At 63.9% G+C, this 14709-nt stretch overlaps 1 protein-coding gene and 1 long non-coding RNA gene across 6 annotated transcripts in view; one reads left to right on the top strand and one right to left on the bottom strand.

Moving 5' to 3' along the window:
• ZBTB7A (zinc finger and BTB domain containing 7A) overlaps positions 1–13192 on the bottom strand; it is a 19445-nt gene extending 6253 nt beyond the window's left edge. The window contains exons 1-2 of one of the 5 annotated variants that reach the window (XM_032465925.1): positions 12197–13192; positions 1311–2593 (exon numbers count right to left, since the gene is read on the bottom strand). In XM_032465925.1, coding sequence (XP_032321816.1) covers positions 1311–2578 — 1268 coding nt within the window. In that variant the 5' untranslated portion in view covers positions 2579–2593; positions 12197–13192. Of the gene's footprint in view, positions 1–1310; positions 2594–2984; positions 3657–4855; positions 5376–5454; positions 10897–10946; positions 11274–12196 lie in introns of those variants that run through there. The other 4 variants (XM_032465921.1, XM_032465924.1, XM_032465922.1 and 1 more) reach the window with 4 other exon arrangements.
• On the top strand, positions 12493–14709 carry LOC116659060. Its single transcript, XR_004314353.1, has 3 exons — positions 12493–12609; positions 13905–13972; positions 14434–14709. It is a non-coding gene; the product is annotated as an uncharacterized LOC116659060 (long non-coding RNA).

Here is a 14709-nt window from a genome sequence, read left to right as displayed (position 1 = left end):
TACTCTGGCTTGCTGGGCCTCCATCAAGCTGTTCTTCCCAGGCCCAGAGACCCTTGAGGGTAGGACCCACAGCCAGCCCAGACCCCCCATCTGGAGGAAGAGGTAGCCCCAAGACCACTGGCACCCTAATCTCACCAAAGGGAGAAACTAGACTGCCTTCCTCCCAGTAGCTGCCCTTTGCCCCTGCCTGGCACTCCTGGGCCCTGGAGTCCTGGCCACACCCTCCTCTCTTGGCCTGCTGGGGAGGGGGCTGGGGAAACTGGGTCGGGGGTCAGTCCCTAGATCCTGTCCCCATTGGGGTAGGGCCGAGAAGCTGGGACAATGGCTTCTTTCTTCAGCCTGGGTGGGCGTGGCTGGGGGAACCCCAGGGCGGGTGGGGGTAGGGGGTGGTGCTGAGTCATCCAGCCTGGCCAGGCCCCTGCATGCCAGCCCCCCACCCCCACCAGGCTGGCCCCACAAGGCCTAGCCAGTTACCTCTGGACTCTTAAGACCAAATCACAAATTACCCCCAGCCTGGCCTCAAACTCCTCCTGTCCAGGGACCAAGCCCAGTGGCTCCTGTGCCCTTTTCCGTCCACTGGCTGTAGTGATCCCCTAAGTGAACTGGCCTCTGGGCCTTTGCACTGGCTGTTCCCTCTGCCTTTCTCTTTCCCTTTCTCCACGGCTCCCTCCCTTTCCTCCGTCAGGTCTCGGCCCCTGGGGAAGCCTCCCTGTTTAAGGCAGCACGAGCAGGCAGCACGAGCAGCCACCCCCAGCCCTGTGCTCTGCTCTCTTTTCCTCCCAAGCACTTTCCACCAACCAGTGCCATCAGTTCTGTGGTTTCATCTCGCGCATGCTCTGTCACCCCCACGGGGATTTTGGCTTGCTTCTCCACTTCAAGAACAGGGTCTGGTACCCAGTAAGCACTCCATAAATGTTGGCTGAATGAAGCAAGTTCCCCAAGTGACACAATAACCAGGGTTCCCTGTTCCCAGTGGGGCTGCCGCCCTCTCTCGTGGCCCAAATTCTCCAGTTGGAACAGGAAGAACCACCCCAAGAAAAAGAAGAGCGACTCCTTGGGCCCTTCCTTCCAGCCTCATGAGGTTCAGCACCGCCTGGCACGCTTTACATTTATGTAGTCACCTTGTTTAGGGCCTGTGCACCCCCCACCCACAGGCTCTCGACAGGCACACAGGGATGCCCTGATGGAGAAGGCACCCTGGCAGGGCTGGGCAGTGCTGGTTTTACAAGCGCACAGGCACGTGTGTGTGTGACGGGGCAGGAAGCCCCTGCCACCCCCGGCCACCCCCCGCCACGGTGGCGCCAGCTCACCTGGTGAATCGGACTTTGCAGATGTTACACTCGTAGGGCTTCTCGCCTGTGTGGGTCCGGATGTGCCGCGGCAGCTTGCCGGCGCCCTGGATGACCTTCTCACAGATGGGGCACTTCTGGAAGGCCTTGGCCCGGATCTTCTTCTCCACCTTCTGAGACCAGGCCGGGTAGACGTCGCCATCGTGGGCACTGCTGAAGTACTTCAGGTAGTAGTCCACGACGCCCTTGTCATCAGCCCTCGACTCTTCGTCGCTGTCCCCTGCCGTCGCTGCCCCAGCCCGGCCCACAGACGACATCATCTGCTGCAGCAGAGTGCTGGCCGCCAGCCCGTCCGCGTCAGCCCCATCCCCGTCCTCGCCCTCAGCTGCGCCCGACAGGAAGCCCGGAGAGTCGCCTGGCTCGGGGGCCGCCTCTGACAGCGAGGCTGCCTCCTCCTCCCCACCTCGGCTGTAGTGGCCATTCTGCGTGGCGGTGGACGGCGGGGCCACGGGAGGTGGGAAGAGACCCCCAGCAGGGGCATCCTCGTCCCGCTCTGGCCACAGACCCGGGTTGCTGTCGCCCTCATCCCCATCCCCAGCTGGGGGCCGCTCAGCCGGGGGGCCCGGCCCGTAGAAGTCCAAGCCGTTGCAGTCGCCAGCAGCCACAGCAGCCACTGCAGCAGCCACAGCCTCCTTGGTGGCATCCAGGTCATCATCAGATGTGCCAAAGGCAGACCACGGGAATGTGGCAGCGGCGGCAGCAGCGGCGGCAGGCAGGCTATTCATGGGGTTGCTCTGGAAGAACTCGAGGTACTCCTTGGCGCGAAGGAGGTTTCGTTGATCAATTTGATCTACGAGGTCCAGCTGCCCAGCGTCGGCGCCCGCGTCAGCCGCCAGGATCTGCCGATCGAGGAGGTCGGCGCAGACGTGGCTCACGGCAGGGATCTCAAGTAGGCGGGCGGCGCTGAGGATGTCGCCCACGTTGGCCGTGCTGACGGTCAGCGTGGCCGTGTAGGCGAAATCCATGAGGGCCGTGAGCGCCTCGGCACTGACAAAGTCGATCTCGTACACGTTCTGCTGGTCCACCACGGCGCCCGACGTGAACAGCTTCTTGAAGTACTGGCTGCAGGCAGCCAGCACCGAGCGGTGTGTGGGGAACTCGCGGCCCTCCACCAGAATTACCACGTCGCACAGCAGGCCCTGCGTCCTCTGCTCGTTGAGTCCGCTCAGGATGTCACTGCTGTGGTCGGGGAACGGGATCCCGATGGGGCCGTCCACGCCGCCGGCCATCTTCCGCGCCGAGACCTGCAGTGCCGGGAGGAAGAAGCGGTCATGAGGGTGGGGAAGGGCCGAGCCAACTGGCCGGGGTGCAAGACCCTAGGAAAGTAGTGCCCCCCTGCCCCCCAGACTCAGTTTTCCCAGCTCTGCACCAGGATGGTCGATGTCTGGTTCTGCATTATCCATGTGAGATTATGCTGACAAAATCCAACTGGGCACTTCAGAGATGAACACCAGCACCCTCCACCCTTCACTAGGAGGCCCACTGGAGTGCCCAACCAAGGGGCGATTTGAAGTGGCATAGGTGCACACAGTAGGTGTTTGATAAATGCCCAACACGAGGTGTTTCCCAATGCATCTGAGCACAGGCTTCTGCCCACGCTCTCTCTAGGGGGCCACAGCGACATAAAGCACTCACTGTGCGCTGTCGTGGCCGAGCACCCAGCAGTCCCACAGCCAGCACCATCTCCGCTGCAGAGGTGAGAAAAGGGGGCTCAGGGAGTCCCAAGGCCCCATGGCTGCACCTGACCCAAGAGCCAATATCCAAGCAGAATGGCCATCCATCCCTGCCTGCCCCTTCACCTCCCTGACCTTCCCTCCTGCCTCTTGGTTAGGCCTAGTTCTCCTGGGGGGGCTTTGAGTCAGCAGGAAGGGGTGAGGCCAAGACCCAGGGACAGGGTTAGGGTCACTGGGGCTGTGGGCGTGCCCCAGTGGGGTGGGGTGATGACTCTGCAGGACAAACCCCTTTCTGCTCTGCGGAGCCCCTAGGATGTGGCTCCCCTAGTACTGAATAATGAGGGAAACCGGACCACTGCCCACCGAAGCTGAACCCCCTCAAAGAGTGGGGGTGCTGAGGGCCTCCTGCTCAGCCCTCTCCAACTTCTGGCCACCCTGCCTGCGCTGTTCAGCTCAGGACAAGGCCCTGCCATACTCTGGGCCTCAGTCTCCCCATCTGTTGAATGGGCGGAAGCCACTGGAAATACAGGGGCGGGGGGGGCTCTGTCTGTCCCGCCCCTCTCCCCCCCTCCTTTTTTCCGCCTTCCCCTGGGCTGTGACTCATCCACCCACTCGGGCGCTTGTGCAACCCTCTGGCTCCTGTCCCCACCCCTCCACCCTCTCCGGGGAGAGCCCCCGGCTGCCCTAAGCCACCCAACACAACCCACAATCCTCTTGGCCCAGCCAGCCTTTCAAACCAGAGCCCCCGAATGTCTCTGGAGAGAGGGCCCAAACCAGATCTTTCTCAGCCTCCTAAAGACCCGGGGACCCCAAGCTGAGTGACCCAGCTCAGCTCTACCCTGATCCCTCCCGCTGCGTCTCTAGTGGGATGCAGGCGGTTGGCCCGGCAAGGGAGCTGGGGTTGGTCTGGGAGCCCCAAGGCTAGGGCAGGACTGTCCCGAGTCAGGCCTGCCCTGGGAGCGGGCTCCAGGCTGCGGGGCCGACACAGAGGCCTTTGTGTGGTGCGCAGGCGGGCAGTGCACTTCCCGGGACGCCTCTCTCTGAGGCCCGCCCTCTTTCCCGCCGACCGCACCAGCTGCTCTGCTCCCCCCCTCTGTTCCGCCAGCCCGCAGTGGGTACGGGGGGAGACTCAGATGTGGCTGCTGGGAGCAGGAGGATGGGGGGGCGCGACCCCATCCAAGGCTCGGCCATGGGAAGCCTTGGCGGAGCCCCCTATGGCGGCTTCCACCCCCTGCCACCATCTGCCGTCTGGCCTCGGCCCCAGGGAGCAAGTGGGCAGATGGGACTCTGGATCAGACCAGCCTCCGCCCCTTCTCGCCCCCCTCCTCTGATCCAGGCCACCGATGTGCCAAGATGGCCACCCTGGCCCTGCTTGCCAGTGTCCCTCAGGTGTCTCCAAGGGCTTCTAGGTCAGGACTTGAACTGGTCCAGGTGACTCACCCCTCCCCATGGCCACTCTACCCCATCTTCCCACCAACACCCAGCCCACCAGGCCTACTTCAAGCATGAAGCTGCCAGGTGCCCACTTGCTGGAAGCCACCCAGCTGGGAAGGAGCAAGCTCGGGCCTTGAACCCAGTACCCAGTCTGGGGCACTGGATGAAGCCCTGGGCCTGGGTCTCCACCAGCCAGCTGAGCAAGGCCACATGCAGAGAGCCTGTTGTGTGGGACAGCCCTTGAGTCTGGGCTGAGTCTGAGGGTCACGTCCCTGTCCTCTCCCAGCTGGGGCTGCTATTTCTCCAAATAAGCAACAGAGACCGTCCCCCAAAGGGCAAGGCCTGGAGAGACGCCAGCCAAGGACAGCCCCCGTGACAGTAGCATGATCCCCTACTTACAGACGAGAACACCAGAGAAGCTGGAATCTGGGCCAAGGGCGCCCAGCAAGGCTGATCCATAGGGCTGACCCAGGAGCTGATAGAGGCAAGAGGTTGGCCCCTGCCCTCCCCACCTGACACCTCCCAGCAAGCCACAGCCTCTTCCCTCCCTCTGGAAACTAAAATGGTCCTGCAGACACCTGACCCAGCCCTCTCTCCAGGAACACATGCTACCTGCCTGCCACGTCGGGCCACTGCCCCCACCGGGGCCTCTCAGGGCCCCCCCAAAAGGTGCGAGGTGGGGGAGGGAAATCAGGTAGGGTCCCGGCAATAAAAAGCACCGATTACGAGCACCCACTGTGCGCCATGGCATCTTCTAACCATGAGAGGCTTGTGGCTCCCTTCCTCGCTTTATGAGGCCCTGCTGGCACCTGACACCTAGTAGGTGGCCCCACACGTGGCGGTTTCCTCTAATGACTAGCCAACGAAACTTCTCTCCTCCAGGAAGCCCCACCCCCACGCTGGCCAGGTCCCCACCCTCAACGGCCAGGGTCCCCTGAGCTCAGGCCCACACCCACCCAGGGCCCCGTCTTTCATCACAGCTCCACCCCCACACTCGCCTCCATGGGATTTCCGGGGCTGTTCAGTGCTGACTCGGCGGCCAGCCGAGGGGCAGGCCTCAGCAGGCTCCTCCTGGGCTGGAGGTGGGGCGTCCTCCTCCCTCTGGGCTGCTCCCAGGCCCCCACACCCAGTCCTCTCCCGGGCAGCGCACAGTAGGGATGCAGCAAATGACAGGACAAACCAAAGACCAAAGAGCTATGCGCTGGAGAGAGCCCACACCCAGTCCCGCCCACTTGGCTGGCAGGCACACCCAGTACCAGGGGACTGTGCCAGTCCCACCTCCAATCTAACCTAGGGTCACTTGCTGCACCTACTTTCCAAGGCAGCGGGACCCAGGCCTGCTTTCAGCCCTCCCAGGAGCCTCCTCTGTGCCTGAGAGCTTTCAAGAACCAACTGGGCTCCTTTATTTTTCACCCTCCCCACTGTAAAGCCCTGGGCTTTACAGATGAGGAGAGGCTCAGTCAGGGAGGTGATGGAGACCAGAGTAAGGTCCCACAGCAGACCAGAGGCCAGGTTGGAACTCATGCTCTGACCTGAGCTGCCACCACTGAACTGCTGGAGATGCAGGGTGAGGTCAGAAGTGTCCTGACCTGGTGCCGGGAGCAGCAGGGGCCGCCCAGGAAGGGCCCCGGGATTGCAAGGAGGGTACCCTGGGCATGCGGACAGCAAGGACAAAGGCCTGAGGGTGGGTGCCTGGGAGAGGGGCAGGGGGAGGAGGAGGCTGGGGACTCCCCAAGGTCAGGAGCAAGGTGAGGGCTGGGGCCAGGCCTCCTACTCCCAGCTATACTCCTCAGGAAGGAGGGGCGGCCAGCAGGAGGCAGGCAGGTAACTGCCACACGACGCCTTCCTGAAGGAGTGTCTAGGGATGGGGGCAGCTTAATGAGGTCTTAAGGGCTTCCACCCCCACCCCCACTCATGGAGAGAATGAAAGAAACTAAATAAGGGACCTCTAACACCTACTGTGTGCCAGGAATGGCAGCTTGGGTCCAAATCCTGGCTCCTCCACTTCCAAGCTCAGTGACCTTGGCCAAGACACAGCACCTCCCTGTTTTCCTCAGGGGTTGGAATGGTAGTAAAGGGTCCCACTATCGTCCATTCAACAAACTTTGGCCTAGGACCTACTGTATGCCAGCGCCAGTTCCCAAAGGCCCAACAAGACTGTTTACCCCCTCCCTTGTGAATTGGGGGACTTTGAACTTCACTGCTGAACATTATTTTGGGAGTCCAGCCCCCTTCCCACCTACTATGTGCCAAGGAAGTGTGTGGTGGGCCCCAGGAGGAAGCTGAACCATCATCTGGAGGGGAAAGCCAGGCCCAGAGAGGGTGGGCAGCCGGCCCAAGGTCACACAGCATGTCTGGTGCCCAGGTGTGGCTGCCAGGCCAGCGCCCAGCCACCCCCACCCCCTCCCAGCCTGGCAGCCTGTGTTGCAAGGTTGGTCCTGACGGGTTGCCCCGCCCTGACCTGGTGCCAATCCCCGCCTGGCCCAGTCCCCGGCCCGGGGTTTAATGGGACAGGAATGCAGTGTCCTGATCGGGGGGTGGGGGGCACCAATGGCTCAGGGTGACTGCTGGCTGCCAGCTGTCAGCCTGCCCCCTGCCCGCCTATCCTCACAGGCCTCACTCCAGTCAGACACCAGCAAGCAGGCCCTCGGCCATTTTACGTGTCCATTTATTGCCCTAAATGGGGAGGGGCTTCCTGCCCGGGCCTTAAAGGGCCAGAGGCAGGAAGGCTGCGGGCCCAGTGGGAAGTGTGTGTGGGGAGGCTGCTGGGGTGGGGATTAGGAGGTCATGGGGATCCCATCTCACCCCCAACTCACGGGTGGGGTTAAGGCCCACCCTGTTCTCACACTCCGAGTGCTGTCAGGGGCCAGGAAGTACAGCCCTGACACCAAGACCGGGTTCCAAGAGGAAGCCCCACGAAGAAAGAGCCGTTCTCGGCGGAGTTGGACGAATGAGCTTCCCGTCACTGGGAGTAACCAAAGCCAGGCTTCACAGAATCCCATCACTGTCTACCCTGCCCTCAGCTCAGGTTGCACCTGCTTATCCAAGACCTGGATGACCTCTAGGAGTCCTGCCCCTCTCTACCTCCAGACTGCTCCCTTCCTCCCCTGAGGCATGCTTGTCACCTGGAAACACCTGCACTACCACCCCCAACCCTGGCAAGTGGAGGGCTCAGCCTGGAAGCCCCAGACAAAGGGGTGCTCAGCCTACTGGGGCCCAGGGTCCCGTGCCTACAAATCCAGCCAGTTCCCTCCCATTAAACACATCCTGATGGGAGGTGGGACCTGGCCTTGTTTTCCAGTCAAACCAGAAAGGCGTGGGTGGGGACGCTTCCACTGAGTGGCCGTCCACAGCCTGCTGGGGGGACAGATGGAGGGACTGGTCCTGTGGCCAGATTCTCCACAGGGCGCCTTCCGCACTTTGGTGCTCCAAACTCAGGACTCAGGCCCACAGGGCAGGGGCTGCTCCTCAGTGGGGCTTGGTGGGGGGCCTAGTCTTGATCACCTCAAAATGGATTCTCATAGCTTTGGGAGGCAGGCTCTGCAATCACTGCCACACTTTACGAGTCAGACAGCCGAGGCAAAGAGAGAGGAAGCAACTAGCCCAGGGTCACACAGCAGAGCTAGATTTGAACGCAGGTCGTCTGTCTGCCTCCATCTTGCCTAACTAGTCCTCCCAGGGCTCCACCCCCACCACCCCCACCATTGCCCCCAGGTACCAGCTGGGACTAAATCCCCCTACCCTGGGGGCCTAGAGGCTGAGGACAGCTTATTCTCACGCCTCCTCAGAGCTGCATGATGATGGCTCAGAAAAGGAAGAGGTTTGCCTTAGGTCTGGGGCAGGGCTGGAGCCTGCGGCAGGGCTGGAGCCCAGCTGACATCTGTGAACTCAGGGCATGAGGACAGGGATGCAGGAGGGGCTCCTCCAGGCCCTGACACCACACAGCAGTCACTCAACAAACATTTCTGGGCAATCACTGAGTAAATTCTCTGTACAACACTTTTGGGCTAAAGGTAATCTCCACATTGTACTGATGGCAAAACTGAGGTTGGCAGTGGGAGGTGACCTCCCTAGCTGGACCTCAGGTGGAGGTAAGGGCCAGGCTGAGACTGGACCACACTGGCCCCCACCCAAGCCTGTTCCTCTGGTCTCACTGCCCAGGGCTGTGGCAGGGCGGTTTATGTCTATCAGGTGCCTGGAGCACAAGGTGACAGGTGGGGGCCCATCCCTGCTGGGCCCTAAGCTGACCCAGGAGCTTCGTCCATGAGGGAGGGAAGGAGAGGGGACACAGGTGTACCTGCAGGCAGCACCTGGGGGGACCCTACAACCCCCTTTTACAGAAGGGCTCTGAGAGGCCTCGGGGCTTGTCCAAGGTCACAGAGCAAGTGGGCCGGCATTTGAAACCCCAGTGGCCTCTCTCCTCAGGCCAGCTCTGCTTCAGAAAGGATGGCTCTGAGTCTTGGCTCTGTGAGGTGACCTGGGTCTCCTCAGGAATGATGGGTCGTAAAACCCAGGGCCCTGCCAGTCTCCAGGGGCCAAGGGGCCAAGGGGCCAAGGGGCGGGGCTGCAGCTCAGATGCAGTGGGAAGGGCCTGCCTCTGAAGGTGGGAGGCAGGACTGAGGCTCCTGCTGTGTGACCTTGGTCACCTTGCTGGCCCTCTCTGAGCCTCACTGTCCTCTTTGGGCAGAGTTTCATAAGCCTTAGGCAGGTTCCATTCGGCTGACAGGTGCCTGCTATCAACCTCCAGGCCCTCTGGAAGACAGGTGGGCAGGCGCCCCTTGGCTGCGACACAGAGAGGACTTTGGACGCGTCCTGAGCTGGGAGGGAGGACCACAAGGGTCAGACCCAACTCTGGCTGGGTGACCTTGGGCTGCTCTGTGCTTTCCCCAGGCCTCAGTCTCCCTTGCCCACCACAGTATCGTTCTGAGGCTTGCTCTAAGGGCTGAGGCTCCACACCTGGGTTTGACTTCCCCTCCTGGCCTCGGTTTCCTCACAAGGCACTGGGGACTGCCACTGGCCCAACCAGCTACGGGTCAGAGGGCCCCAGGGAAAACAAAGGGAGGAAAAAAACCAACACAAGGACTAGTTACTGCCTTGGGATCCTTCCCCACTGGACGAAGCCTGAGCTCTGCCAGGCCTCAGTCTTCCACACCGAGAAAAGGGTGCATCCGCCGCCTGTAGCCACCCGCAGCTGAGAGTTACGTGGCTCCCCGCCCAGCCCAGGGTGCTGACTGGCCACCATGCAGCCAATCAGAACTGAATAATAAATACCCCCCCAAAGTGACCCACGAATTAAAATTTCAGTGTCCCCGTTGGCTCCTCTTTCCTTCATTAGGCATGCGGATCCCAGGGCTTCGCTCTTCCAGTCATCGGCTTCTGCCCCCCCTTCTCCCCCAGGCTCCCGTCTCCACAGCGATGGCTGGCGGTAAACAGAGCCCCGAGCCCAGTCGAAAAGTGCCAGGCCTGGTATGCTCAAAAGGCCCCACCGGGGGTGGCCCTCAGAGAATGCCCCGTGCCTGGAGCCTTAGGGGCCTGGGCAGCAGCAGGGCCCAGCCTGGACTCCCCGACCTCTCCCAAGACCAACTCTGCCAATAGGAAGTGATCGGCTGGTCCTAGGGAGGCCCCCCCAGTGTGGGAGCGGCACACTCAGGGTTACGCCCTGGCCTTGTTGCAGGGGGGCGCTGACATGGAATCCCGGATGCCCTCTCCGGCCAGGCTTGCTCCAGGAGGCAGCTGGCAGGGAGCAGGGAGCAAACCAAGCCCGCCACCCATGGGTGAGCCAGGTGGGCACACCCGGTGGAGGGGCACCAACACCTCTCTCACTTCCGCCGCCTGGCTAGGGGGAGAGAGGAGTTGCCTACCTCCCTCTGCCACCATGCCAATTGCTAGCTGCACTCCCCAAACATTTAGTGGGCGCCCACTGGGTGCCCAAGCCTGGTTGGACAGCAGTCTCTTGCTGCGGTCCACTGGACTTCCTCACCAGCCAGCCAGCCAGCCAGCCAGCACGGGCAGTGCTTCCCAGGACCTGCAAAGGCCTGGGCCCGGGGGTGCACTGGCCCCAGCGCTCAGCTCAGGCCCCTGCCCGGTTCCCAGGCCAGGAGCTGGGGGAGGGGGCCGGTTCCTAGGCCAGGGAGGGAGGGAGAGCGAGGGAGGGGCCGGATCCCACCAGCTCACCCCCTCCTCTGCCCGGGCTCTGGGTTCGCACGTGGTGGTGGCGTCAAGGGGAAGAAGGGGGGTCTGGGCCAGAGGAGACGGGGTCACGAGCTTTGGGGGCGCTGGCAGGGGAGAGGGTGCTCTCTGTCCCCTTCCTGGAGGCCAGGGCCGGGCGGCCGCGAGGGCAGGGAGAGGGGCCAGGCCTGTCCCCCCACCCAGGGCTGAGTCAGGCCCGGGCGGGGGCAGGAAGCGGCCCCCTCCCCCGCCCCGGCCGCAGAGCGCGGCCCCCGCCCCGGCCCGCGGGCCCCCGCCGCGCCGCCTGCGCGGGGGCTCCTACCTCCTTCCCGGGGCAGCGGCGAGGGGGCCCAGCCCCGGCGGCGGCGGTGGCGGCGGCTGCGGCTGGGCTGGCTCCCTCCGAGGGGCCGGGAGGCGGCAGTGAGCCTGGCCCCGCGCCACCCCCCGCCGCCGGCGGCCAATCCCCACCCGGGCTGGGGGGAGGGCGATGCAAATTACCCCGGATCTGGGTCCGCCCGCCCGCCCGCCTCCCCCACGCCCGGGCCCAGTCTGCACTAGGCCGCGCATCCCCGGGCTCGCCTTCGCCGCGCGGCTGCCCGGGCCGCCGCCCTCCCCGGGGAGCGCCGGGTGGGTGACCCCCCCCTGGGGCGGGGGGCTGAGGGGAGGGGGGCTGGGGACGGTTACACAACCAGGCGGGGAGGGGCCCCGGGGCGGGGAGGGGGCCGGCCCGCGGGCCGCGCAGCCGGAAGCCGGGGACCGCCACCGGCCCCCGGCAAGGGGAGCCCGGCTCCAGGCCCCGCCCCCGGCCTGGCAGGGCCCGCCCCCAGGCCGCGCCGCGCGATCGGCCGGCGCCCATTGGCTCATCAGCCCGCCGCTCACCGCCCCTCCTCCGCACCGCCCCTACCCGCGGGCCGCGGCGAGCCGCCAGCGCGGTGCAACCTGGGACTTGTAGTCCAAGCCGCCTGCCACCTGCCAGCCGCAAGCGCAGGGGGACTACGACGCCCAGAGGCCCCAGCGGTCGCGCCCGCCCACCCGGACACCCCACCCCTTCCCCCTCCTTTGCAAAGCCCCCCTCCCTGTTTTTTCAGCCCCCTCCCCCCCATCCCCCATGGAGCTCAATCCTGGCCAACTCCAACGTATGCACGCAGCACCGAATAGGCCCCCGGGGGGCGAGAGCGCCCCCAGTACCAAGCTGCAAACTTAGCACGCGACGCGCCCCCCTATCTCCCCACGCCGGCTCACCCCCCACCCTCAATGCAGCCCCACTTCCCCTCCCCCTCTCCCCGCGCGCCTGGGAGCCCCGAAAAAGCATGCACCCGGGGGGGCTGCTGGCACACAAGCCCTTGCACTTCGCCCCCAATACCCCCTCCCGGACAGCACCCCCTCCCCGCGCTCGGGATCCAGGGCGCCTCCAGCCTCCCGGCAGCTGCCAACCACCCCCTCCTCTGAAACTTGCGGAACGTCCACGGCTCCCGGAATCGCCCCTTTCAGAGAGGGCAGGGGTGGGCGCAGCGCCCCCAGCCCGTCCCGCCCTGCACCCCATGCTGGGGGCCGCGCCGGGCGCTGACTTACCTCGCGGGGCCGGGCCGGGGCCGGGCCAGGCCGGGGCGCGCGGGGCCGGGGCCCGGAGTTGGGACTGGGCTCCTCGGCCGCTCGCCTCCGGGGTCCGCGTCTCGCTCTCCCTTCGCTGGCTCTCCCCTCGTCGCTCTCTCGCTCCGGCGGCGGCGTCACTGCCCCTACAGTAACTGTACAGTACAGCCAAAGCCCCGTATGATGCTCGCGACTCCCTTCCTGGTTTCTCCGAGGGCAAGAGGGGTCCTCCCTTGTCTTAAAGGTGCCGCAGCCGCCGGCCCCCCCCACGCCCAGCCCGCCCCCCCCACCCCGGCCTCAGAGGCCAGAACAGGCTCGGCAGGTCCCCTCTTGCCACGTCTCTGCCCTCCCGTGGGGCTTCGCCCGCTGCGCCGGAGAGACCGGGCTGTTACTAGGTTTTGTCAAGTTGGGGGGGGGTCCAGCCCGCCCCCAGCGCGCCCCCCCTCCTCTGACCTCTCCGCCCCGCTGCGCGGCGCCGTGCCAGCCTGCCAGCTTATCTGGCCCCAGAGCTCCCCGGGGCGCGGGGGGAGCGGGCCCCCCGGGGTGGAGGGGGGTGGGGGCCTCCAGATAAACAGGCCCCCAGCCTCCGCGCAGAGGCGGGTGCGGGGGGGCGCGGGCTTTGCCCCCGACGCCTGGGGCGTGGCAGGATGGCAGCGGGGGCGGGGAAGGCTGTGCGCACTGCGTGGACCGACGCGGGCGTGGGTCGCGGCTGCCCCGGCTGCTGGGGGTGGGTGGGGGGCTAGGGGGTGGGGACCGCGGGCCATGCGCCCGCCCTCCCGGAGCCTCAGTTTCCCCAGCCGCGGAAGGGACCCGCGGGCGGGCTTTCGGATGACGGCTCGGGTCCGCTGGGCACCCGGGTCCCTAAATGAAACAGCCAACCTGCCCGCCCGCGATTATATAAAGGAGTCGCCTCCGCCCGCTGCGCCAGGGGCGTAGCGGGGGAAGGGGTTGGCGAGGGGCGGGCTGGGCTGTTGTTTTCCTGGCTTTCCAAGTTCCCCTACCCAACTGCGGGCCACTGGGCGGGACAGGGACCCAGCTGCGGACGCCTGGGTCCTGCGGTCCGCTCCCCCAAGGGTCTGCGTGGCTCAGGAGGGGCGGAGGTGGGGAGCGGGGAGGCGTTGCCTCAGCCCAACTTTTTTTCCCTGTCCATTTCTCCCACTTCCTCCCCGGTCGTGGGAGAGGTCCGGCGGGGGACGGGAGAGCGGGAGGAGGGGACGAGTGGTGAGAACAGCCTGACCCGGCCCGGCCAGCTGCCCGCTGCACACAGTAGGCGCCCGGGGAGGGCCGGCTGGTGCGATCAGCCGCTTGAGGGTCTCTGAGCCTCAGTTTCCCCTTCCTTATTCCCTTGGTCGGAAAGACTGGCACCTGCTTCATAGTTGTCGTTTACTGCGCGCTTCTAGAGTGGCTGGCTCTGTCCGGGGTCCTGTTTACCTCCATTCTAACATCTAATGCCATTATCATGATCATTCTTTATTGTCATTATCATTTTTACCACCATTACCTTACAGGCAGGAAACTTCCACTGCCTTGGGTGAAATGCACCCAGTCTGTCCTTCTCTGACTTCAAAGCTTACTTCCCCCCCACCCCCCTAAACTCCTGCCCTTTATTGCCTCTTCACACACGTATTAAAAGTGCCTTTCAACTCCCAACGGGTTGAATTGGCTTTTGTAATAATAATTTGGCTTCAAGGGGAAACCCGGGAGGCCCCCAGAAGGGAAGTGACAGCCCCAGGACTTGCAGCCTGAAACCAGCCCCGGGTGAGTGGGAAGGTACTGAGGGAGGGGCCACATGGGTCCAGAGTGAGGGCGGAACCCAGGGACTTTGCTCTAACGACCCTGCCTGGGATATAAGCCCTCTTCCTTCCTTAAACCACCCTGCCATCAGCCTTGGGACTAGAAGGGCCAAGGAGAATCACAGTCTGCAGATCCCAGGACCGTGCTTGGGCTCTGTATATACCTGACGCTCAGGCCTTAATCCTAAATGGTCTTACTTGCTATCCCCCCAAGCTCCAACTATTCAGCCAGAGGCAAGGGGTGACTCAGTGGCCCCACCCCCACCCCGGGTACCACCCAGCCTCAGATATCCGGCGCCCTTCTCTGCAGTTGATAACCTGACTCAGAAGGGGCAGGGAACTCGTATGTAAGATTGGCATTGAATCTAATCCTTATCAGGCCCCTGGAAGAAGCAGGTGTTACATGATTTCCACCTTATATTTCAGAAAATTGAGGCCCAGAGAGGGACCGTGTGCAAGGATGTCAAATCTAGCTTCCTCTGGCTCTGGACCCTGCCAGAGGGGCTGCAGATGGATCCTTCAGGAAACTCAGAAATGGCATATCCCTCCTTCATGACCACTCCTGCCCCTGCAGTGAAAAGAGAGGGAGAGGGGGCAAAGCTTTGTCCTGACCCTCACTCTTTAGTCCCTACCCTCTCCTCGCCCCTCAGAAGATACCCAAATAGATACTATTTTAAAACCTAATAAAGCATGTAAAATTGA

The sequence above is a fragment of the Camelus ferus genome, chromosome 22, assembly GCF_009834535.1.
Source record: "Camelus ferus isolate YT-003-E chromosome 22, BCGSAC_Cfer_1.0, whole genome shotgun sequence".
NCBI classification, from domain to species: Eukaryota; Metazoa; Chordata; class Mammalia; order Artiodactyla; family Camelidae; genus Camelus; species Camelus ferus.
Note: the sequence above shows the minus strand (reverse complement) of the source record. Positions and strands in the feature narration are given on the sequence as shown.